This window comes from Aquarana catesbeiana, linkage group LG01 (genome assembly GCF_042186555.1).
Source record: "Aquarana catesbeiana isolate 2022-GZ linkage group LG01, ASM4218655v1, whole genome shotgun sequence".
NCBI lineage: Eukaryota > Metazoa > Chordata > Amphibia > Anura > Ranidae > Aquarana > Aquarana catesbeiana.
The window spans coordinates 855,623,547-855,650,198 of record NC_133324.1 but is presented as its reverse complement, the minus strand read 5'-3'; the positions used below and the strand labels follow the sequence as shown (position 1 = coordinate 855,650,198).

Sequence of the window (26,652 nt, the reverse complement as noted above, 5' to 3'; positions counted from 1 at the left end):
GCCTCTGCAGAGGCGCTTTGCCGGCGGTATAGCCGCGCCGTCCCATTGATTTCAATGGGCAGGAGCGGTAAGGGAGCGGTATACACTCCACTCTTTCACCGCTCCGAAGATGCTGCTGGCAGGACTTTTTTTAGCGTCCTGCCAGCGCATCGCTCCAGTGTGCAAGCCCTCTGGGCTTGCACACTGGAATGAAAGCAGCGGCACTTTCGGGGCGGTTTGCAGGCGCTATTATTAGCGCAATAGCGCCTGCAAACCGCCCCAGTGTGCAAGGGCTCTAAAGGGATGAGGTGGCAACTCTAGCTCCCAACCCGCCCCAAAGATGCTGCTTGCAGGACTTTTCGGAGTGTCCCGCAAGCGCACCGCCTGGGTGTGAAAAGTCACACTGGAATGAATGAGGGGCGTTTTTCAGGTGCTGCAGAGGCTATTTCCAGCGCTAAAGCCTGAAAACCGCCCCAGTGTAAAAGGGATCTTAATCTTCCCCATGCAATGAGCAGACAGCACAGGGCCTGCAAACCAACACTGAAAAAACTAATAGTAAGAATGGACAAATTGATTCTCGGAACTAAGAGACATTGGAATTGTGCGCCGGGGAAGCTTATATATGCTGCGCAGACACCGGTTGCTAGGGAACCACTGGTCCTTTTCTCCGGTCTCTGCAGACAACAGGGAGTCGGTGAGACATCATGCTGGGAGAAGAAGAGGAGCTGTCAGTGAGCATCGCACATATCGTACAGAAACTAAAGGGCAGCACGCTGCATTGCCAGCTAGAGAAGGAGGCTCGGGTGAGTCGTAGCGGACGATGCATGAGGCCGAGAGACAAAGCTGGTATCACACCTCGGGCTGTCAGTGTTGGCTTCAGGGTGTCTTGTCAGTCTGTGACCGCTAGGGGCGCTCTATAGAAGCAGCGCTCTCACCTACAATGGGCTGTCAGCATTAACTCTTTCACTGCTGGACCAGTTGTGCTTCTTTTTTTTCGCACACCAGCTAAAATGAGCATTATAGGCTTCAAAGTCTACCCAAATCATAGAGTCCTGAAAGCAGAGGACCTGTAGAATAAATTTATGGTAGTGGTAGTTTTTTTGTGTTGCATAATATTTGCGCAAAGGTCTAAAGAATCTATATTTCTGGTTAAAACAAAAAAAGTTAAATTCAATTTTAGCAGAAAAATGCAATATAATCACACATTTCTGTTATGTATTAAAAAATGGCAAGTTAGGCCTCATTTACACTTGTGGCCTGTGTGTGTGTGGGGGGTAAAAATAGGAGGTTGAGCTGTGTTTTTTTTTTTTTTTTTTTTTTTTTTTTTTACCATACCCCCTCTAATTGCCGACCTTAAAGCGGAGTTTCACACAAGTGGAAGCTCCACTTATCTGCTCCCCCCCCCCCGGCCACATTTGGCACCTTTTGGGAGGGAGCGGGTACCTGTTTTTAACAGGTATCTGTCTCCACAGCCGAGAGATCCTGCCGTGGTGAGGTCACTCGGAAGTCGCCACCCGCCGGGTCATTCAGAAAGTGCAGCAAGGCTTCACTGATGGTTTCCCTTATGCCCTGTACACACGATCGGACATTGATCGGACATTCCGACAACAAAAATCAATGGATTTTTTTCCGACGGATTTTGGGCCAAACTTGTCTTGCATACACACGGTCACACAAAATTGTCGGAAAATCCGATCGTTCTGAACGCAGTGATGTAAAACACGTACGTAGGGACTATAATCGGGGCAGTAGCCAATAGCTTTCGTCTCTTTAGTTATTCTGAGCATGTGTGGCACTTTGTGTGTCGGATTTGTGTACACACGATCAGAATTTAACCGATCGGATTTTGTTGTCGGAAAATTTTATAGCCTGCTCTCAAACTTTTTGTGTCGGAAATTCAGACCGAAAAAGTCCGATGGAGCCCACACACGATCGGAATTTCCGACAACACAATCCGATCGCACTTTTTCAGTCAGAAAATCCAACCGTGTGTACAGGGCATTACAGGCAATGGCGGCGTCAGCACCCGAGGGACCGATGAGAACATCACTGGATTCCAGGACAGGTAAGTGCCCTAATATTAAAAGGCAGCTACAGTATGATTAGCTGCTGACTAATTTTTTTTTTTTTTGGGGGGTGGGCGGAACTCCGCTTTAAAGTGTTTCTAAAGTATACTTTTTTTTTTTTTACAAGAATAACAAACATATGCACAGAGCAGCCCCAATCCTCCGCTTCCCAGGTCCCCCTCCGCTGCTCCTGGCTCCTCCTCTTCATCCAGTGCCCTCATAGGAAGTCGCTTACTATGGGGGCACTCATACGGGCTCGCTCCTGAGCCCGCTGCCTGCCTCCATAGACACAGACAGTGGGGCACAGCCCCGCCCCCCGATTCCTTTTCACAGAATTTGATTGACAGCAGAGGGAGCCAGTTGCTCTTCCTTGTGAGGAGGGACAGAGCAGAGAGATACGCTGCTCTCATGCACAACGTTGGAGCTCAGGTAAGTATTACGGGGGGGGGCTTTAGGGGGGAGCTGGATACAGAAGTTTTTTTGCCTTCATGCATAGAAAAAATTTGCGCCTGTAGAACCATTTTAACCCCTTTGTGCCTAAGGGTAAAACAAATCTTAATGCCTAAGCACAATTTTGGAACTTTGACATGTGTTAGTAAAACCGTGCATATCATCGCAACTACTTTGTGCATTATACCTTGTTTTTTTTCAGGACGAATTGAGCTTTCATTTGGTGGTAAATGGTAATAGGTTTCTCCTGATTTTTTTTTTTTTTTTTTTTAATCGTCAAAGGAAAACTGGTCAAAAATATGACAATAAACATATTGTTACTTTTGCTGTACTCCTGGTATGACTAAAATCGAGTGTAAGCTGCGTTTAAATTGCCATAAAAGAGGTAGAGCTTTCCATCTACAAAGTCTCTAATTTCCTCATCCTATCAGACACTGTCCAGTTTTACTATATAGTACCGTTGTCAGAAACATAAATTTGGCTGAATTGTGAAATAGAAATCAGAAACATGAAGATGTTGGTGGGAGGAGTAATGGGGATAGCTTGGGGTATTTTAGGGAAGGTGGAGGGTGACATAAATGGCCATTAGAATTCTACCCTTCTCTCCCGCACGAACGTGGTGATAATAACGTTTAATATATTAGTCAGTCGTAACAAAATGCAACCAGCATGACCATATTTTCCTAAATTTGGAGAGCGTTTCCTTCACTTGGTGTACAAGTTCCTCCAATTCCATGGTTTTCTGTATACGTTTAAGCCATTCTGCTATAGGCGGTGGATCTGGGGAATGCCATTGAGCCACGGTGCACATCTTTGCTGCATCTTTTACCATATTGTATGAATGGCTAGTGAATGAAGGTATGTCGTTTTTGGAATCGAGGAATGATGCAGCAAAAATTGCGCTGGTGAGAATTCAAGGGAAAAAGTGGTAATTTGGCTATGTTTCTTTTTTTTTTAAACAAACTGTCATTACTAAAAGTAGCTATTTGTAATTTAACGCTGTCTAAAGCTGGATACACATTATACAACTTTTGTTGTTCAAGTTCTTTAAGACCCCTTTCACGTTGGGGCGGTTTTCAGGCGATTTAGCGATGGAAATAGCCTCTACTAAGAGCCTGAAAACCGCCTCCCATTCATTCTAGTGTGACTTTTCACACTGGCGCGGTGCGCTGGCGGAACGTTATGAAAAGTCCTGCAAGCAGCATCTTTGGGGTGGGTTGGGAGTACTGTATTTAGCATTCCCAAAAGCCCTGCCCATTGAAATGAATGGGCAGCGAGTTTTTAACCCTTTTTTGGGGGATAAAAGTGCCCCGCCAGGGGTGTGGCCTGAAGCTGCATGGCGTAGGGTGTGCAGAATGAGAGCTCCGTCTGACAATATCTCCTTCATACCAATCCTGGTGGGTAATCCTGCCTCTTCTACACAGACAAGGCTGCCCATAACACATTACACTACTCTTACAAATATGTCGCCTCTGAAAGGGGCTTCTGAGGCTCTAGCAAAGCTGGACAGATTGCGCCATGAGGAGCGTGACATGGCGGAGGAAGATGGAACCGCCTACGTAGGACACCGCCAGAATCCTAGAAGCAGTCTCACTATGCCAGACAACCCTCACCTCTAAAATAGAGGGGGTAAAGATCGACATATCCCTCATTTGTAAGGATATCCACAAGCTGAGGGAGAGGGTGAGTGAGACAGAGCGCAGAATCGGACATGTGGATGATGAAATCCCACCGCTGCAGGTAACCACTGAGCGGCTACAGTATCAACTCAATGCTGTCCTAAGTAAGCAGGACGACACAGAGAACAGGCTCCGTAGATGCAACCTCCGGTTTGTGGGTCTGCTTTAGAAGGCCGAAGGCTCAGACCCCCCCCCCCCCCACATTCCTTGAGAACCTGCGCATCAAAACCTTCGGCAGAGAGGCCTTCTTGTCCACATTTGTGATGGAGCGCGCTCATTGCCTGGCTGCTTGTCCCCCGCTGACCGGAGCCCCCCCACACACCTTCATAGCCAAGCTCCTGAATTATTGTAACTGGGACATCATCTTACGCCTCACCCATGAGAGAGGCAATATCCCTTTTGGCAACATACATGTCGCAGTATTTCCAAACTTCTCCCCCGAAGTTCAAAAGAAAAGGGCACAGTTCAAAAGGCACTATGGACTATATAGACTTGAACCTAGAACCCCTCTACGACCTCCTCAAAACCAAAATACATATCTGGTCGAGGCTACCCTTGGAGTCATGGGCCGCATCAATTTGGTAAAAATTATTCTCCTTCCCAAGTTGCTCTGTCTATTTTGGCATGCTTCCTTTTATATTCCCGCCTGTGTCTTAAAATCTATGGAGTACACGTTTGTATGGGGGCCCTCCCGTCATAAATTGTTGCGGCAAACTCTTCACGTATTGGCAACAGATGTCATATGCTGTTCCATCACTGCAAGATATGGCAGCTTGCCATGGCCATTACCAAGCCCCCTGCAGGCCACACCTACACACCATTATGTGACAACCCCCAGCTGCCCGAACTGCTGAATGTTCCTGATTACAACCTATGGGTCGCCAGGGGTGTCATATTCCTGTCAGTTTATTGCCAACGGCACAGTCAGATTGTTCCAAGCCCTTAAAGACGACTTTGGCCTACCTAACCACATGCTCTTCCGCTACCTCCAGGTCCAACACGCTCTCCACACCCAATTCAGCTACTCTATTCCTAGACTGGAGTCGATATTCCTTGTTGACGTGGTCCTTGGCCAGGATGCCAAGAGATTGATCTCCCTCCTATACAACCACCTTATGTTGCCCTCAACTACCGCCCATGCTTACCAACTAAAAGCCAAATAGGAGACAGACCTGGGGGATGTGGATGATGAGGAATGGGAGGAGGTGCAGACATCCTGTAAAAAGGTATCCCCTAAACTGTCAGATTGCCTTACACATCTTTTATATCATTCATAGGTCCTACCTTACCCCAATTTGCCTCTCCAAATATAAACCAGACCTCAGCTCAGCCTGCCCAAGATGTGGGGACCCCAGAGGTATATTCTATCATCTACTTTGGTCCTTACCTCCCCTCCAAGAGTACTGGTCACAGGTGATTACATCTTTCCATGACTGCATGTGCTCCCCCCTGACACTGTGCCCTCATCAGTGTCTACTGGGCCTTTTCCCCATTCCAGAGGAGGAAAAGTACCCAATGGTATGCCTACAAGAAACGTTGTTCACGGCTAAAATGCATATAGCCCGGTCGTGGATCAAAGAGTTGTCACCCACTATTCAACAATGGATCAGGGCAGTGAATGCCGCACTCCCTTAAATACTGTACTCACATAGGGGTTGTCCGGCAAAGTTTAATAAAACTTGGGACAGATGGATGGAACACTCCTCTACTTGCACAGATGAGTAATAATCTCCATATAACAAACGGTCCTTGATATATCCCGTGCCACTGCCCCCCATTTTCCTCTCATTTTTAGTTATTGTATGTTCTCTCTACGTCGCACTTTATTTCTCCCGTCACACTCACGCAGCCAGGGATTAACTCCACATCTAGATGCATTTGATCCTGCCAGATCAATCTTTGACCTTATATAGACAATATGACCTCTTATACTTCACACTTATGATGGTTTTGTCAAGTACTCTATCCTTCTATTTGGTGTTTGTTGCACCTCACATTTGAATGTATACCCTGTTTTATGTTTTATTTTTTTTTTTATGCTCAATAAACTTTACTCTGATTAAAAAAAAAACAAAAAAAAAAACGCCCACTAGCGGCCGAACAGCGGCGCAAAAGCTAAAACGAACGGCTGGCGCTTAGATTTACCTTCACATTTGTAGTGCAAGGGCCTGCCTGATTACATTCATATTGAAACTGTTTAGGTTTGGCCCCATATTATATGGTTTTGGTAAATCTTAAAGGAAAAAAATCTAAAGAAAATTGTATAGTGTGTATCCAGCTTAAGGGCTAAGGGCCTAGAATGTTAAAGTATAACTAAAGGCTCCTGTTTCACACCTTGTGGGTGCACTACACAGAAATGCATCACGCCTGCAATTTTATGCAATTCTACACACAAAAACGTGTCAACACAGCACGCCTATCATAGTAAAAGGACAAAGAAAAGTAGAATCTTGATGTGGCTTGTATAGAAAATAATACTTACGCAGTTCAACACACTAAAATGCAGCGCAGTTCAGTAAGAACCGAATGCCAATACCCATCACTGTGTCTGTGCTTTCCCAATGCGTTTTTATGAATGAGCCCTTAATTGCATAGCACATAATGCAAGGCAGGGGATATTATTTTATGCATCTCCACCAGTACGACGGAGGAAATGGTAATGAATTTATGTTTTCATGTTGCACTTGCAATATTCGTCGGGAAGGAGTACGCCAGAATGCACATTGCTTTCATAACTGTATGTTGAGTAACACTGAAGGACAGGTGTTTTTTTTTATATTCAACGTGCTTTAGGGCTTATACAGAAAGCTGGGGGGGGGGGGTGGTGGAAAAATTAGGTGGCTGGCCGCGGTTTTACCATTCCTTCCTGGCTGCCTACCCTAATTGTAACAATACAGCTGGACAGAGCTATACACATGTCACGGCTGCAAAGCTTTACTTTATGGCTGCAGCATTTTTAACTCTGGATGCAGAGTTTGATAAGCAGCACCACCCATCAAACCCACCCTTTCAGTTCAGTGGGGCTGCACAGCAACCATGAACCAAACGCTTGGCTCACAGTTGCTGTGCAGTCCTGCAATGTAAAATTGCATTGCCATAAACCCCCCTCCTCCCAAGAGGAAAAAAACAGGCTTTCAGGAGGCGACTCTAGCATCTCTTGAACACCTGTCATTCACTGCTATACCGCCTTCCAAAAAGCAATTCTATGCAGATCGCGTTTCAGAGGGCACTAATTAGTACAGCTAATGCGAAAGAAGCCTAAATGTGCATATGGTGGTTTAAAACCATTTTACCATAAAACCTATTGAAACATTGCTGGACTGAGTGTATAAATTACCCTGAAAAGTTTTTTAGAGCAGCGGTATTGGGGAGATTATATTCATGTGGTGGGTGCTTTTCCAATCAGTTATGCCAGATCAAACTGTATTTTAGGGCATGGCAGCCCACTTTTATTTAATAAAATGGAAACTTCACATAGACATCAGTTGGCCACGCAGGGGGGTTCATCCACATTAATATGAACCGTGAAATGAAAATACAGAGCATCCTGGCTCCCTTGTTGGCAGCACTGCTGCTCTTCTTATCAGTCCATCTAAATGTGTTGTCCAGCTCTACGGGTTCACTTGGCTTTCTTAGCCTTTAGTCGCAGCACCCTGCTGCACAGCCCACTCCTGGCTGGATATGGGTTCTCCTGACACCCTGATAGGAGCCCACCTGACTCCTGGAATGAGACCTCCGCCCTGGGGCTCCTCTGACCCCTGGGAGAGACCCTCTGTCTCTTGACTCCTAGCTGGGGCTCCTCTGACCCCTGGGTAAGGCCTCTTTCACATGAATGATCCGTTCAGGTCAGCCTGTCAGTTTTTTAGGCGGACCTGAACGGACCCTCCATAGACCTCTATGGAGCGTCAGATGTCAGCGGTGACATGTCCACTAACATCTGACCCGCTCCGATCCGAAAAAGTGTAACGGAGGAAAAACCTACTTTTTCATCCTTTTCGGATAGGGTGATGACGGACTCTAGGGTCCGTCGTCATCCGATCCCCCATAGGGGGGAGAGCGGCGCTCTGACAGGTACGTTGCTGCACGGTGTGCAGCGATGGACCTGTCATCTGCCTGCGCAGCGGGGATCCATGGAGCGATCCCCACTGAGCAAGCGGATGTTCACGGGGCGGATCATCACGGATCCGTCCGTGTGAAAGGACCCTAAGACCCTCTGTCTGTTGACTCCTCGCTGGGGCTCCTCTGACCCCTGGGTGAGACCTTCTGTCTCGAAACTGGGTATGAACGTGGAGTGGGATATCAACGCCTTCATTAACAAGGCGTAAATCAACTATCTAAGCATGAATTCTGGGTTTTTATTTACTTTTTACTTATTTTTAATTTTATTTTACCATATTAGTTATTTTCACCATGTTTGATATTGTTCATGATTTATGGATATTCATGGTTGTTGACCCCAGTTGAGTGTCAGTCCCGCTGGACCGTCATAAAATATCTTTTATAATCTAGGAAGATTATTCATATTCTATTATTTTATATTTAGTTTTTATTTTCATACTCCTTTTTATTTTTTAATCCTTATCTTAGCTTATGTTCATTTAGCACATGACTAGTGTTTTATACGTTTGTTGGCCTCTATTTTATGATGTTGCCGATATTGGTTGGATCTTGTCATATTTTTTGTGAGATTACACTTTTGACCACCCATCCTTGGTGACTGATAGCATGCTGTTGTGGGTTACTAGCTGCTACTTATTTGAGATCAGTCTCAGAGGGTGTTTGGTGTGAACTTAGAACGAGGTTTGGTTTTTGTTCTCGGCATCCGAAAACAAGGCTTGGCTTATTTTGTCAATAAGACGCTAAACGGATGATGTCGGCGCCGCCTCTACATTTCTTTCTTTAGAGCAAGGCGTGTCATGCATGTCCTTACGTCTTCTGGTCATGACAGGAAGTGATCCATCTTCTACAGTGAGGCTTGCAACGCACGCCACGTCGCCATCTTATTACAGGAAGCGACCACGGAATACACTTCCGCATTTGATGACACACCACAGGTCTGTATCTCCAACTTTGTATGTAAATGCAATGGCTGCAGTGGGCTAGCATCCCAGATGATGCTCATTTTCTCAAATGTGAGTTTTTACCTTGAAATAAATATCCAATACATTTTTTACGGAATCACTTTTGTTCTCCTTCTCAACTTTACATATGAATGCATGGGAGAATTTATCCATCTCGCTCCATGAACACCCAGCTTGGAGGTTACTATCCTTGAGAGCTATTTGAAGACTTGTGGGAATACCTTATTCATCTATTAAAGTTCGCCTGACTGATGCTACCGTATTTGGTGTGTACCACCACAAGCCTGTTTTACTCACTGGGCGTACGTCCCTTTGGGTTCAAAAATTCCTGTAAGCCTTCATCTAAGTTGGTGATGGATTATCTACTTCAAATCCTCTTCACAAATTGTTTTCACTTTTGGTGTCAAAAGGATGCTGTGATCATTTGGTTTTCATTCCTTTATTCATCTATCTTTTTGGACTCACTACACATTAGGGTTCTTGTAACTTATGGACTTCACGTTTATTTGTTTTTTAACATTGAGGTATTATCACTGTGAACATCTATAATTAAGGTTTCACATATTTCGCAACATTAATTGTGAGATTCACAACATGTCCTTGTTCATTAAGACCCCTTTCACACTGGGGTGGTTTGCAGGCGGTATTGCGCTAAAAATACCGCCTGCAAACCGCCCCTAAACAGCCTTCGCTGTTTGTTCAGTGTGAAAGCCTGAGGGCTTTCACACTGAAGCGGTGCGCAGGCAGGACGGTAAAAAAAGTCCTGCAAACCGCTTTTTTGGAGCAGTGAAGGAGCGGTGTATTCACCGCTCCTGCCCATTGAAATCAGTGGGACAGCGCGGCTATACCGCTGCAATACCGCGGCTATAGCCGTGCTGTACGAGGGATTTTAACCCTTTTTCGGCCGCCAGCGTGGGTTAAAACCGCACCGCTAGCGGCCGAATACCGCTGCAAGAACGACGGTACAGCAGCGCTAAAAATAGCGCTGTTGTACCGCCGACGCCCCCACCGCCCCAGTGTGAAAGGGGCCTTAGGGATGTGATTTTAGCGCTGGAATTCTCTCTCTATCTCCAAACTGGGAGCACCATGCTGTCCTCAGGTTTGAGTATATAATGACCCAGTACACCTGTGTACTCGGATAGGCTGCAGGCACCTGGTAATATCTGGATTGAAAATTCCGAGCCAGAACGACAGAATCTGGAGAAAACCAAACTCGGCTTTTTCCACTCAGAAACAGTAGTCTGGAACCTTGCATTAATCCTCAATGCGAATTCTATATGATATTCTCCTTTTTTACAGTGACAGGGTCTCGCTCTGTCACAGGGCCAATTTTACAGTTTTATGTGTACTTTACTATATCCCTAAAGAAAGTGGTTTTTGTTTGGACCAAAGATGCAGCAAACAGAAATTTGTAATGCATCAAAACACAGAAGTGTGAAATTCCTCTGTAGATGGACAGAATCAGTATATGCATATGAACATCTAAAGAGACTTTTCAGATTAAATAATTAGTATTCTTCACAAAACTCCACAGTCTGGCTACAGTGCTTGTTGAAAGAACTTATCCATCGTCTTAATTAACCACCTACGTTTAAACTCAGAATGATCTTTCTAGCCCCCTTACACCTTAATTATTATAAAATGCTTTCTAATTAATGCAAGATGTGGAAATAAATTCTACAGCTTGGTCTACACAGTAAATCTTTTGGATAATAATAATCTAGAGACTTGTCTTTCAAAAAAAAATGCAACCTTTTACAACGTGTACAGCACAGTTCAAATAATTTGTTTGTGCCATTTGAAAGAAGTTGTAGCATTTGGATTTTAGAATCGACTTAAAGCAAACCTGTCAGTTTTAAACTTTGAAAATCATGTGTCCTGTTATATAGCAGACACCACGAGATGCATACTGCTGCATTTGTTGGCCTCATATCCGAGAGATGACCGGAGAGTGAATTAGAAGCTTTGTGGTGTCATTGTGGTGTCAAGAAGGGGCATATTTTGAAGATGTTGCAGAGGTTGAGGCAGCAAGCTTTGGACAGTAATTGGATGTGGGGTTGAAAGGAGAGATCCAAGTCCAGGATTATACCTAGCACCCGGGGGCGGGTTGATGGATCTTTACAGAGAAGTCAGGGGAAGAGGCACGTGGGGAAGGAAATATTATGAGCTCGGTTTTGGATAGAGTTTGAGGAAGTGGTGTGGCATCCAAACTGATTTGTCGATCAGTAAATTAGTGATACACAGTGGCGGCTGGTGCTCAATAATTTGGGGGAGGGCGCCTTTACGTCCATTTCCCGCAGGGGCGGGGCGTACCACCCCCTCGCAGGAGATGGACGTGAAGGCGGGGAACACCAGCAACAACCCCCCCCTCCTACAGGAGATGGACGGATTAGTGGCCTCCTTATCTTAGGAGGCAGATGTTACTCCGATCTCCCCTCCTCCTCCCTCCCCTGTGTCTGAGCCGGGGAGTGCTGTGTGTGGCTAAGCCGCTGCGGGTGAGCCATCCCTGGAGACAATGGTGGCTGGTGGGTCGATGGGCTTCCCCTGCGTCTCCCTCCTCCAGCCGTGCGTTTCCTCCTCCTCCTAGGCCAAAGAATGGGGCGGGGTCATTATGACGTCTCCGCCCATAATTCCCCGGACAGTGATGTCATAAGGGATGGGCCTCCGGATACACGGTGACCCCGCCCCATACCAATATAAGTAGTGGCACACTGCGCATCCGGCATTAGAGCAGGAGAGATTTCGAGCCAACATCAGAAGAACAACAGAGGGAGAAGACCGGGCAAAAGGGCGAGCAAAAGAGCGAGAGGACAGAGGGAGAAGAACCGACAGAGAGAGAAGAACCGACAGAGGGAGAAGACGTCAGCGGAGGAGGCAGAAGAGCCGGAAAGGGGAGAAGAGATCGGAAGAGACGACGGAGCTGCCTTAATAAATTACTTTAAAAACCTGCGTCATGTGTTTTATTTTTGACGCTTTTTTTTTTTTTTTTAGGTGAATGGGTAGAGGTACAATGTATCCCATACTCATTCACATAGGGTGGGGGGCCGGGATCTGGGGCCCTGCCCACAAATAGCTTGGGGTGTCTACTTTCCAAAATAGGGTCATTTGGGGGGGTTTTGTGCAACCTGGGCATTCCATGGCCTCCGAAACTGTGATAGGCAGTGAAGAGTGAAATCAAAAATTTACGCCCTTAGAAATCCTGAAGGCGGTGATTGGTTTTCGGGGTCCCGTACGCGGCTAGGCTCCCAAAAAGTCTCACACATGTGGTATCCCCATACTCAGGAGAAGCAACAGAATGTATTTTGGGGTGTAATTTCACGTATTCCCATGGCATGTTTGAGCAATATATCATTTAGTGACAACTTTGTGCAAAAAAAAAATTTGTCTTTTTCCCCACAACTTGTGTCACAATATAAAATATTCCATGGACTCGACATGCCTCTCAGCAAATAGCTTGGGGTATCTACTTTCCAAAATGGGGTCATTTGGGGGGGGGTTTGAACTGTCCTGGCATTTTATGCACAACATTTAGAAGCTTATGTCACACATCACCCACTCTTCTAACCACTTGAAGACAAAGCCCTTTCTGACACTTTTTGTTTACATGAAAAAATTATTTTTTTTGCAAGAAAATTACTTTGAACCCCCAAACATTATATATTTTTTTAAAGCAAATGCCCTACAGATTAAAATGGTGGGTGTTTCATTTTTTTTTCACACAGTATTTGTGCAGCGATTTTTCAAACGCATTTTTTGGGGAAAAAACACACTTTTTAAAATTTTAATGCACTAAAACACACCATATTGCCTAAATGTTTGATGAAATAAAAAAAGATGATCTTAGGCCGAGTACATGGATACCAAACATGACATGCTTTAAAATTGCGCACAAACGTGCAGTGGCGACAAACTAAATACATTTTTAAAAGCCTTTAAAAGCCTTTACAGATTACCACTTTAGATTTACAGAGGAGGTCTACTGCTAAAATTACTGCCCTCGATCTGACCTTTGCTGAGATACCTCACATGCATGGTGCAATTGCTGTTTACATTTGACGCCAGACCGACGCTTGCGTTCGCCTTTGCACGAGAGCGGGGGGGGACAGGGGTGCTTTTTTTTTTTTTTTTTTTTTCCTTTATTATTTTTTTGCTTTTTTATCTTATTTTTAAACTGTTCCTTTCATTTTTTATTTTTTTTAATCATTTTTATTGTTATATATATTGGAATGTAAATATCCCCTATGATAGCAATAGGTAGTGACTCTTTTTTGAAAAAATTGGGGTCTTATTAGACCCTAGATCTCTCCTCTGCCCTCAAAGCATCTGACCACACCAAGATCGGTGTGATAACATACTTTCCCAATTTCCCAATGGCGCTGTTTACATCCGGCAAAATCTAAGTCATGAAATGCTCGTAGCTTCCGGTTTCTTAGGCCATAGAGATGTTTGGAGCCACTCTGGTCTCTGATCAGCTCTATGGTCAGCTGGCTGAATCACCGGCTGCATTCTCAGGTTCCCTGTTGGGACAAGAGAGTCAGAGAAAAACACGGAAGACGGTGGGAGGATTCCCTCCCACTGCTTGTAAAAGCAGTCTAGAGGCTAATTAGCCACTAAGATTGCTTTTACATAAAAGCCGACCAATGGCTGAAAAGAATGATACCAAGATGATACCTAAACCTGCAGGCATCAAGGGTTAACTAGGGGGCAATCAAGGGGTTAAAACCTTTATTAGGTAGTATATGGGGGTCCCTGACGCTATAAAACGCTGACGGTGAACCTATATATTTACCTCCCTAACTAGCGTCACCAGTGACACTAATACAGAGATCAGAAAAATTATCGCTTAGTGACACTGGCGACGGGGGTGATCAAGGGGTTAAAACTTTATTAGGGGGGTATCCTAGACCTAAAAGGGGCTACCACTAACTGCCCTACCACACTAACTGTCACAAACTGACACCAATGCAGTAATCAGAAAAAAAAAAAACTGCTTGGTGATCGGGGGGTAAAGGGAGGTGTAATGTGTGCCTGGCGTGTTCTACTGTGTGTGTGTTTTACACTCACTCGGATGTCTTCTCTCCTCGGCGCCGGAATGGAAAATACCGAGCCGAAGGGAGATGACATCACTTCCTCTGCTGCTGTTTACTATACAGCAGCGGAGGAATTATTTCATTGGCTGGGAGCGATCGCGAGGGGGGGGGGCATGAATGGATGGCCTCCCCTTCACCTCTCATCGCTCCCAGACAGAAGCCGACCACCTTGGGCACCGGGGGGGGGCGATCGGACGTACAGGTACGTGATTCTGCCTGCTCGTGCCATTCTGCCGCAGTATATCTGCGTGAGGCGGCCGGCAACTGGTTAAGGCCTATTTTAGACTAGCAGTCAGGAGCCATAAATACAGGCAGTTGAGCCATGTATTTAACACCCTCCCCAAGCTGCAAAAGGCAGCTATACAAAGGTATACACTTTTTGTATTTTAAAAACTTCATGTTTTTATAGAATTTTCACTTGTCTTCAGTACATCTTGGAATGTTTTTCTCTCCATATTTAATGCTTTTTTGTTGTGAATATGAACACAAAATAATCATTACAAACACACAAAAGTACTTGTCTAGGCGAAGGAGTGTTAAAATTCACAGGTGTGAATGGAACCTTAATGTGGGGAATCTGATGTATCCCCCCCCCTCTGATGTATCCCCCCCCCTCTGATGTATTCCCCCCCCCCTCTGATGTATCCCCCCCTGATGTATCCCCCCCCTCTGATGTATCCCCCCCCTCTGATGTATTCCCCCCCCCTCTGGTGTAGCCCCCCCCCTCTGATGTAGCCCCCCCTCTGATGTATCCCCCCCCCTCTGGTGTAGCCCCCCCCCTCTGATGTAGCCCCCCCCTCTGATGTAGCCCCCCCTCTGATGTAGCCCCCCCCTCTGATGTAGCCCCCCCCCTCTGATGTAGCCCCCCCCTCTGATGTAGCCCCCCCTCTGATGTAGCCCCCCCCTCTGATGTAGCCCCCCCCTCTGATGTAGCCCCCCCCTCTGATGTAGCCCCCCCCTCTGATGTAGCCCCCCCCCTCTGATGTAGCCCCCCCCCTCTGATGTAGCCCCCCCCTCTGATGTAGCCCCCCCCTCTGATGTAGCCCCCCCCTCTGATGTAGCCCCCCCCTCTGATGTAGCCCCCCCCTCTGATGTAGCCCCCCCCTCTGGTGTAGCTGGCAGTAATTGCTCTGCAGGCCAATCCACATTATAGCTCATTGAATGTTCTTATTCTGCTACTGCAGTAAGGCGTAATTGCGCCAGAAAAATTGGTACATTTTGTCAACAATGTGTTATAAATAATGGATAAGCGTTAAACGTTGACCATCACAACTTGGCTAGAATGTTTTCGTTATTTCCAGCGGAATGTTTTGAAAGTCTAATAATCCTCCGATATAGGGGTCAGCAGTCTGTTCCTATGTACAGAGACACAGACTGACTGGACAATGATGAATCCACATGTCTGTATGAATAACACATTTTTCTCAGTCTCCACTTATCTGTGCAAATAGGTATTTGTAGATGCTGGAATATTTCTGCCACAAAAGGACAGGACTGAAGTAGAGGTCTCCTTGTTCCAGCAGTTCTTATCTTATTTCCGTCTCAATATTTGGAAATAGTTGGAGTATACATTACATTATACAGGGAGATACCACAAGATTGTCTAGTTATGCTAGTTTATTTTTTTCAGATGAACACATATATTTAGGGTTGTGATAACCACCCAGATGTTGCAGTTTGTGATCAAATGTCAGTTTTAACTGTTAAGGGCAGGCAACAGTTTACAACAACTTCTAGGAACATTGCTGCTCAGCTAATGTGTCTTAAAGCGGAGTGCTGCTTAAAAAAAAAAAAAAAAATTAAAAATCAGCAGCTACAAATACTGCAGCTGCTGACTTTTAATAATTGGACACTTACCTGTCCCAGGGTCCAGCGATGCAGGGGAACGAAGCCCCACTCGTCTCCCCCTCCTCTCTGCGGCACTGGCATTGTCACTGTGGGCGCCCGGCTGTGGCTTCACAGCCTGGCACACACTGGGCATGCACGAGCCGGGCGGGATGCCGTGACTGGTCAGGCAATCATCTGGGACGTGTGACGTGTCCCAGATGATTGCCGAGAGGGAGGGGGGAGAAGTGATCTCCCTTCCGGTACTGCGGTGTGCCGGGAGTAAGTGGGAGCTGGGACCATCTAAAAAGAGGGTATCTGCTCCCCTTGCCAAAAAAATGACAGGCCAAATGTGGCATGTCAGGGGGTCACCTCCCTTAAAGAGGAAGTTCCATTTTTGGGTGGAACTCCGCTTTAAGTGCTGCGCTCAAAAACAAAATATTACAAAAAAATTTTATGAAAACTAAATTTACAATTTAAAAAATAAGTCCAAATGACTACCTAAAAGTCCATCATCCAATGCAACGTGAATATACACTATATTACCAAAAGTACTGGGACGCCTTCCTTTTGCACGCACATGAGCTTTAATGGCATCCCAGTCTTAAGCTGGCCATATATTATACAATTTTCTTGTTCAATTTCCTTTAGATTTACCTCCAATTATGTAGTGCAAGGGCCTGCCTGATTGCACACAAATTGAAAGTGTTGAGGTTTGACCTCATATTATATGGTTTTGGTAAATCTAAAGAGAAATTGTGCAAGAAAATTGTATAATGTATGGCCAGCCTTATGCTGGCCATACACGGTTCGAATTTCGAAATTATTTTCTTTTCGAAAATCGTATCGAAGAATTTTCGTACGAATTGCGCACCATTAGTGGGCTGCAACAACGGCCTATTTTTTTGTGCGGCAATTGAATTTGAGGAATCGGACATGTTGGAAATTTTTTGAAAAACAAACGATTTTCTAATCAATGATGGCAGAATCGTGCGAGAAATGCAATAAGAAAAGAAAATTTACAGAGAGAAAAGAAGCTTCCCGCCCATGAAAATTCTTTTCTGTAGCAACATGAGTTGAAATTAAAGGCTTGGTCGGCCGAATTTCGAAAATCAATGGTGGCGTCATCGGATCACAAAAAAACGAGCTTTCTGATTTTGAAAAGAAAATTAGTTCGAAATTCGACCGTGTATGGCTGCTTAAGTCCGCAGGGTTCAATATTGAGTTGGCCCACCCTTTGCAGCTATAACAGCTTCAACTCTTCTGGGAAGGCTGTCCACAAGGTTTAGAAGTGTGTCTATGGGAATGTTTGACCATTTTTCCCAAATTGCATTTGTGTGGTCAGGCACTGATGTGGACGAGAAGGCCTGGACTGCAGTCTCCGCTCTTAATTCATCCCAAAGGTGTTCTATCAGGTTGAGGTCAGGAGTCTGTGCAGGCCAGTCAAGTTCACTCACCTCAATCTTGCTCATCCATGTCTTCATGGACCTTGTTTGTGCACTGGGGCGCAGTCATGTTGGAACAGGAAGGGGCCAAACTGTTCACACAAAGCTGGGGGTATGAATTTGTTCAAAGTGTCTTTGGTATGCTGATGCCTTAAGAGTTCCCTTCACTGGAACTAAGGGGCCAAGCCCTACCCCTGAAAAACAACCCCACTCCATAATCCTCCCTCCACCAAATGATTTGGACCAGTGCACAAAGTAAGGTCCATAAAAACATGGATGAGCGAGTTTGGGGTGGAGGAACTTGACTGGCCTGCACAGAGTCCTGACCTCAACCCGATAGAACACCTTTGGGATGAATTAGAGCGGAGACTGCGAGCCAGGCCTTCTCGTCCAACATCAGTGCCTGACCTCACAAATGCACTTCTGGAAGAATGGTCAAACATTCCCATAGACACACTTCTAAACCTTGTGGACAGCCTTCCCAGAAGAATTGAAGCTGTTATTGCAGCAAAGGATGGGCCAACTCAATATTGAATCCTATGAACTAAGACTGGGATGTCATTAAAGTTCATGTGCGTGTAAAGGTAAGTGTCCCAATACTTTTGGTAATATAGTGTACATAACTTGCAATATACACTCACCAGCCACTTTATTAGGTACACCTTGCTAGTACTGGGTTGGACTCTTTCCCCTTCAGAACTGACTTAATTATTCGTAGCATAGATTCAACAAGGTGTTGGAAACATTCCTCAGATTTTGGTCCATATTGACATGATAGCATCACACAGTTGCTGCAGATTTGTTGGCTGCACATCCATTATGCAAATCTCCCATTCCACCACATCCCAAAGGTGCTCTATTGGATTGAGATCTGGTGACTGTGGAGGCCGTTGGAGTACAGTGATCTCATTGTCATGTTTAAGAAACCAGTGGTGAGATGATCTGAGCTTTGTGACATGGTGCATTATCCTGTTGGAAGGAGCCATCAGAAGATGGATACACTGTAGTCATAAAGGGATGGACATGGTCAGCAACAATACTCAGGTAGGCTGTGGTGTTTAAATGATGTTCAGTTGGTACTAAGGAGCCCAAAGTGTGCCAAGAAATTATCCCCCACAACCATTACACCACCACCAGCCTGAACCGTTAATACAAGACAGGATGGATCCATGCTTTCATGTTGTTTATGGCAAATTCTGACCTTAACATCTGAATGTCACAGCTGAAATCGAGACTCAGACCAGGCAACTTTTTTCCAATCTTCTATTGTCCAATTTTAGTGATCCTGTGCAAATTGTAGCCTCAGTTTCCTGTTCTTAACTGACAGGAGTGGCACCCAGTGTGGTCTTCTGCTGCTGTAGCCCATCCGCTTCAAGGTTTGATGTGTTGTGTGTTCAGAGATGGTATTCTGCATACCTTGGTTATATAACGAGTGATTATTTGAGTTTCTGTTGACTTTCTATCATCTCGAACCAGTCTGCACATTCTCCTCTGACATCAACAAGGCATTTTTGTCCACACAACTCCCGCTCACTGGATATTTTCTCTTTTTCGGTCCATTCTCTGTAAACCCTAGAGATGGTTGTGTGTGAAAATCGCAGTAGATCAGCAGTTTTTGAAATACTCAGACCAGCCTGTCTGGCACCAACAATCGTGTCACGTTCAAAGTCACTTAAATCTTCCCCATTCTAATGCTCGGTTTGAACAGGATAAGATTTTGCTCTGACTTTGAGATAGTCCGACTTATCCTTTTTACTAATCAAAACAATCCCAGTGTGACATAAATGATTTTTCCTGCTGCTGTAATCACCATGTCGGATGTCACAAGTCAGATGGTTAGAACAAGAACCCGACTTTAATGATATTCAGTGTGCTGAAAACGGACCAAAGTTGGACCAAACTAGTGCAGGAACCTTTTCTAAAGTCGGACTGACTTGTGTCGGACCAGTTAAAGCTCTAACAGGGAACCATTAATTTATATACATCATGCGACATGTGCTCTCAAAGTCAGAGCGTATGTCGCACCAGTGTAAACCGGGCTTTATTGTTAAAGCTCAATTGAACAAGCTGATTGATACTATGCACAGCTGCACCAGATTCTGTAAGATTCTGTATTCACAGTGCTTCACTTTTTCCACAATTTGTTATATTGCAGCCTTATTCCAAAATGGATTAAATTCATTATTTTCCTCAAAATTCTACAAACAATACCCCATAATGAGAATGTGAAAAAAGTTTGTTTGAAATCTTTACAAATTTAATAAAAACCAAAAAAAAAAAAAATCACATGTACATAAGCATTCACAGCCTTTGCTCAATACTTTGTTGAAGCATCTTTGGCACCAATTACAGCCTCAAGTCTTTTTGAGTATGATGCTACAAGCTTGGCACACCTATTTTTGGGCAGTTTCTCCCATTCTTCTTTGCAGGACCTTTCGAGCTCCATCAGGGTAGATGGGGAGAGTTGGTGCACAGCCATTTTCAGATCTCCCCAGAGATGTTCAATTGGGTTCAAGTCTGGGCTCTGGTTGGGCCACTCGAGGACATTCACCGAGTTGTCCCATACACACTCCTTTGTTATCTTGGCTGTGTGCTTAGAGTGGTTGTCTTGTTGGAAGATGAACCTTCATCCAGTCTGTGGTCCAGAGCATTCTGGAGCAAGTTTTCATCAAGGATGTCTCTGTACATTGCTGCATTTATCTTTCCCTTGATCCTGACTAGTCTCCCAGTTCCTGCCACTGAAAAATATCCCCACAGCATGATGTTGCCACCACCATGCTTCACTGTAGGGATGGTATTGGTCAGGTGATTAGCGGTACCTGGTTTCTTTCAGACATGACGCTTGCCATTCAGGCCAAAGAGTTCAATCTTTGTTTCATCAGACCAGAGTTTTGTTTCTCAATGTCTGAGAGTCCTTCAGGTGCCTTTTGGCAAACTCCAGGTGGGCTGTCATGTGCCATTTACTGAGGATACAGGCCTGATTGGTGGAGTGCTGCAGAGATGGTTGTTCATCTGGAAGGTTCTCCTCTCTCCACAGAGAATGCTGGAGCTCTGTCAGAGTGACCATCGGGTTCATGGTCACCTCCCTGACTAAGGCCCTTCTCCCCCCTATTGCTCAGTTTGGCCTGGCAACCCGCTCTAGGAAGAGTCCTGGTGATTCCAAACTTCTTCCATTTACGGATGATTGAGGCCACTGTGCTTATAGGGACCTTCAATGCTGCAGAAATTTTTCTGTACCCCTCCCCAGATCTGTGCCTCGATACAATCCTGTCTCGGAGGTCTACAGACAATTCCTTGGACTTCATGGCTCAGTTTGTGCTCTGACATGCACTGTTAACTGTGTGTGCCTTTCCAAATCATGTCCAATCAACTGAATTTACCACAGATGGACTCCAATCAAGTTGTAGAAACATCTCAAGGATGATCAGTGGAAACAGAATGCACCTGAGCTCAATTTTGAGTGTCATGGCAAAGGCTGTGATACTTATGTACATGTGATATATATTTTTAGTTTTTTATTTTTTTTTTATAAAGTTGCAAAGATTTCAAACAAATTTATATTATGTTGTCCTTATGGGGTAATGTTTGTAGAATTTTGAAATAAGGCTGTAACATAACAAAATGTGGAAAAAGTGAAGCACATACTTTCCAGATGCCCTGTACATGTGGAGAGTGAAGGAAAAGTATGGGAATTGTTGGAGTTGTGTAGTCCAGTGGTTCTCAACCTCAGTCCTCAAGTACCCCCAACGGGCCATGTTTTCAGGTTTTCCTTTTACTTTGCACAGCTGCTTTAAATCAACATCAGTGACATGGATACTTGATAGGGAATTGGTATTGGTATTTGTAGGGAAGTTCCCAAAACATGGCCTGTTGAGGGTACTTGAGAACTGAGGTTGAGAACCACTGAGAGCTCAGGCAGGGCTGACCACGTTGCTTGAATTTCAGTGAGGCAGCATTGTCAGTGCAATACAGGAAGGTAGGAGCTCACTGAATTTCTGGTAGGACCAACTGATATTTTTCAGTACTTGGGTTGTTTTAAAAGAGACAACATATACATTTTGCCCAAAATATTTTGACTGTAGATGGGCTTTATAGAGGAAATCCACTCCCCTCTATCCCACCCCATCCCCCTTACCTTTTTTCCCATGGTATAAGGCAGAATTGACATACTCACTCAGCCAGCGGATCCAGCATTGTCCTGCTGTGATCCGCTACTCTGTTGTCACACACTTTCTTGGTTGCTGATGTCATCGGGTGCTGTGTGCCTCTTTCTGGTTCAGATGAGCTGACTCTACGTTGACACTCCACCAGGTGCACCCACCTCTACTTACATGAATAGAGCTTGAAGCATGCATCCCACATTACGGAACATTACATATTCCAGGAGGCTTCAGAGCACAGATTTCATTCTGGCATAGAAACGTGGCTGGGGTGGCAGGGCTAATCTAAAATGTAAAGAAAAAAAAATAAGCAAAAAAAATATGTATTTTTGCTTTTGACGTTGCAAGAAGGGGTGCATCAGATGGATGATGTTTTGCTTTGATGTGTGTGGTGTGTGTTTTTTTTTTTTTTTTTTTTTAATAAGAAAAAAAGTTTCATTAGTATAGAAAATAGTACTTATACTGGTTGCTGTGAATCTATTTCATTTGGTTTCATTTTGGTTGCATTTACTTAATGAATGTGTTTTCCTTTTGAACGGATTCCAGGCAGCAAATCAAGCTTTTTGTTTCCATCCCCTTGCATGTATAAAACCATCCTAAAAATAACTATTAATGATCGCCCTCCTCACAATATCTCAGTCATTTGTTCTAATCGGTAACAGCATAGTTAGCCAGTTTCCATTTCATTACACTGTTTATTTAATGATTCAGCATCTCCTGGGCCTTTTGCTGAAACAAATGTATAGTTTGTGGCCGTGGAGGGCCTATGAGCTGTCAAAACACATTTCAGGATACTACTTGTCAAGTATTGAGAGCCAGATTTATTTTGCCTTCTTGTTAATTAGTCCCCTTTCACATGGGCGATCTTATTGGACCTTAGGATAGCCGGGTGTAAACGGACACAAGTCTGTTCACAGGGATGTATGGACCATCCGATCAGGTCCACCTGAAAAACAGAAGGAGGAATTATGCCCCACTGTTGGTGTCAGTGGAAAGAATAGTGCCTCATTGTTGTGCTTTGTATTAGTGGGAGGAATATTGCCCCAAGGACCAGATAAAGGCAAGCAAAGGGCCGCATCTTTTCCGCAGGCTGCAGTTTGGAGACCAGGGGAAAAAGAACCCACAGAAATACTTACCTTAATCCTCTCTTCCACAGGCTTCCTCCTAGCTGCAGAACCGGTCCCCTGAAACCATTGCCCTCATCACTCCACCGGTCACAGGCTTTCCAACATCATTACTAATGCATAGATAGTGAGGGCCTTCTGCTTTTGGGTGTTTAGTGCAGTGTAGAGCTTACCAGTGATCCGAGTCCATGCCAGATAGGCTGTTTAAGGGCTTGTTGGCTCACTTTTTATTAATGGGAAAGAATAAAGTCAATCAACACACACATTTGAGAACGCAGGGGTTTCCACCATCAAACGCAAAAACCGGTTCAACCTCCTTGCTCTCTGTATCAGCACCGCTGCTCAGACTTTGACTCGGTTCTCCTGTCCATATAACAGTGTCCCTGTTTTACATGCAAACATTGTACCTCAGACAGCTCTTTTGCCCAGCTTCCTGCTGCTCCGCTGAAACTAGCACTGTGCAGACATGCACACTCGTGGCTACTCCCTTGTTCCCACACAGAGTTGACAGGAGGGTGAAGCCCAGAACTTTGGTCCTGTCTCTACAAAAAGCCCAGCACACACCTGCATAATCAGTGTGCTGGCTTGTCCCAAAACCTGGCCCTAGGACTGGAGATTTCATCCCACCCGGATAACTACGAAATCTTCAGATCCCAAACTGGATTCTACCAACCATGGAGTAAACTGAAATAAACAGTTTTCTCCAAATTACACAATCATCCTGAAGCCCCCCAACCTGCCTTGTTGAGAAGCCTGGGCGACATACCCACATACTCAATGACAGGGAACTGTACTGTCACAGTACGTATGACTACTTATTCTACTACTCCTAGACACTAAAACATTTAACCCTTGCAATTTTTTTTTTTTTTGGGGGGGGGGGGGGGTGTTCTCTGCAAAAAACTTCTTAGCCATCTCAGAATCCAGCTTCAAAAAAGTATGCATTTTTAAAATGAGTAGTAACCTGTTATCTTTTTACAAAGGCATTTTTCTTTAAAACTTAAACATGTATAAAATGTAATACTTACCTATACATTTGTCCTTTTACCATATCAGCATTTTAAGAAGAAGCTGTAAAGGCGGCTTCACACTCAGTGCGGTCCAGCTGTGCTTTTTTGTGTGGGCTAGCTGCGCTTTCCCATAGACTTTTAATGATGTCCCAAGGTTTTAGTGCAGTTTCAGAAAGTGTACCAAAGAGGCAGCATGGATGAGTTCTGGTATGCTTTTTGAAACCGCATCAAAACCGCAGGACCTCGTTGAAGTCTATAGGAAAACACAACTAACCCACACGAAAACTGATTTAGAAAAAGCGCAGTGGGGCTGTGTGAAGCCGCCCTAATTGCTGGTTTATTTAGCATATAGATTTGATATTGTAATAGCTTCTTTAGTTTCCATTCTTATTGCCATCATTTTCTTCTACTAGAATATGGTTTCATTTGAAGCCTGAGGTAAAACACTAACCCTCTGTGTGCTTAATTTGATTTGATTAGATCTCTCGCGCAAACACTCAAGGGGACAGATAATTATGATTAATTATTCTTTTAAAAAATAATCGGTTTTACCTGTACTTCAACACAACTTTCTTCCTAAAGGCCCACTGCGTTTTACATACTTTTCATAAACTGGTTTACATTCTAGGGTTTTATGCCATCCATAGATGCATACATTTGTAAGAAATTTGAGACAGGACATGAATGGCACAAAAGATGCGATCCAATTTTTCTTTAAATTACACCAATAAACAACAATTTTACAGAGCCTTGTACATTGCTACTAATCAGATGTTTCAAACAATCAGGAATTGGAAAAAGCATGTGAATCTCAATTCTAGTGACATAGAGGAAAAATGTAATTGGAAGCGGGTAATTCAAGCAAATGATTCTGGTGTTCCAATCATCTCAGGTATGGGCTTTACTTGAATAGCTGAAAATAAGAAAAAAACAGAATTGTCAACGCTCATAAGAATGAAAAAGGTTGGAATACGTTTTCTAGATATGTGGCTGTGCTCTTTTCTCCACTTGTCTCCACTGTTACAAATGGAAGAATTTTAGAACCATTGCTGTTTTCCTTCAGTGCAGCGGTCCTACAAAGATCAGGATAATGGAATTTATACAGTACAGTCTTCCATAGCTCCCAACTGTCCCTGATTTGGAACAAAGTCCCTCTGTCCCTAATTCCTCCTCATTTGTCCCTCATTTTGGTCTGATCTATTTAGTTATATAAAATGCACTTTTTATATTTCAAAAAGTGTTTCCCAGGGCTAAACCTTTCATCCAATTTCTAAATTATTGCATTTGTAAATTTCAGAAGCCAGTATAAAGGAATAGTAGTGGTAAAAACAAAACAAAACAAAAAAAAACACTTGTGGGCATAACTAATTTTGTTGGTATAATTCTCCTTTTTAAGGGGAGGTGTGTGTCCTCTACCTACATACTTTTGCTAATAGGTGTCCCTCGTTCCCATATCTAAAAGTTGGGAGGTATGGTCTTCTAGTGGTTCACAAAGAACCCTGTGGATGACAGCCTATTGCTATGCAGGGAACTCCTGCACTTGATAACATACAGTGTGTTTTCATAATAGATCATAATTTCAATTTTAGGTTAGCACAGAAAAAACAATGAGAAAAAATGTTTGTGAAAGATCATCTGAATGCTTTATTATTATTATTATTATTATTATTATTATACAGGATTTATATAACGCCAACAGTTTACGCAGCGCTTTACAATATAAAAGGAGACAATACAGTTACAATACAATAAAATACAAGAGGATTAAGAGGGCCCTGCTCAGAAGAGCTTACAATCTAATAGGGTGGGGCAGGTGGTACAAAAGGTTGTAACTGTGGGGAATGAGCTGATGGAACTGGTAGGAGATTAGTTGGAGACGTGATAGGCTTTCCTGAAGAGATGAGTTTTCAGGGGTCGCCTGAAGGTAGCAAGAGTAGGGGATAGCCGGACCAGTGGAGGTAGCGAGTTCCAGAGGATGGGAGAGGCTCTGGAGAAATCCTGGAGATGATCATGGGAGGAGGAGACGAGAGAGCTTGAGAGTAGGAGGTCTTGAGATTAGTGGAGAGGACGATTTGGAGACAAGATTGGTGATGTAGCTCGGGGCAGAGTTGTGAATGGCTATGTATGATGTTGTTAGTATTTTGAATTTAATTCGCTGGGTGATTGGAGGCCAGTGTAGGGATTAGTTTACAAAACTACTATATCTAAACTGTAAAGCATGGTAAAGGAAGTATAATGGTTTTGTTCTGCTTTAATGTCTGAACTGCTTCCAGTCATGATGGAAGAAATTCTAAACATTATCAGTTGTTTCAACCAAATTATATCTAGGCATCTGACTGTAATCCAAAACTCACAAGTTAAATCATGCAACATATTTGTCCAAAACAGAAAAGGATTAAATCAACAATAGTTTGACTGAAGATAGTCCCAATAATATGGCCTGGCCACGTAGATCAGGCACCCAAAATATACTAACTAAAATTAATTTTTTGAATATATGAACTTTGAGTTTTAAATATCTGAACTATGAGTTTTAAATATTGAATGGATCCAAATACCCTCTAATTGGCACACGGGTCTGATCTGCACCTACAGAAAGTGTGGATGAGGATATTGCTAGAAAATTAAATTATGCTTTGGTAATTTCTGAGTATAGGAGATTCATTATTTTTCCAATCACTTTGATCTGTAAACTATTTGTTTAAAAAGACTCTTCATTTATGATTAGGATTTAGAGAAATCTG

The 26,652-nt window shown here is 44.0% G+C and overlaps 1 protein-coding gene across 2 annotated transcripts in view; it reads left to right on the top strand.

The window, feature by feature from the left end:
- The first annotated feature begins 578 nt into the window (after positions 1-578).
- The window catches only part of TBC1D19 (TBC1 domain family member 19), a 293,521-nt gene continuing 267,447 nt past the window's right edge, over positions 579-26,652 (top strand). For both annotated transcript variants that reach the window (XM_073609088.1, XM_073609081.1), the window contains exon 1: positions 579-782. In XM_073609088.1, the coding sequence (XP_073465189.1) occupies positions 684-782 (99 nt within the window). In that variant the 5' untranslated portion in view covers positions 579-683. The remainder of the gene's footprint in view (positions 783-26,652) is intronic.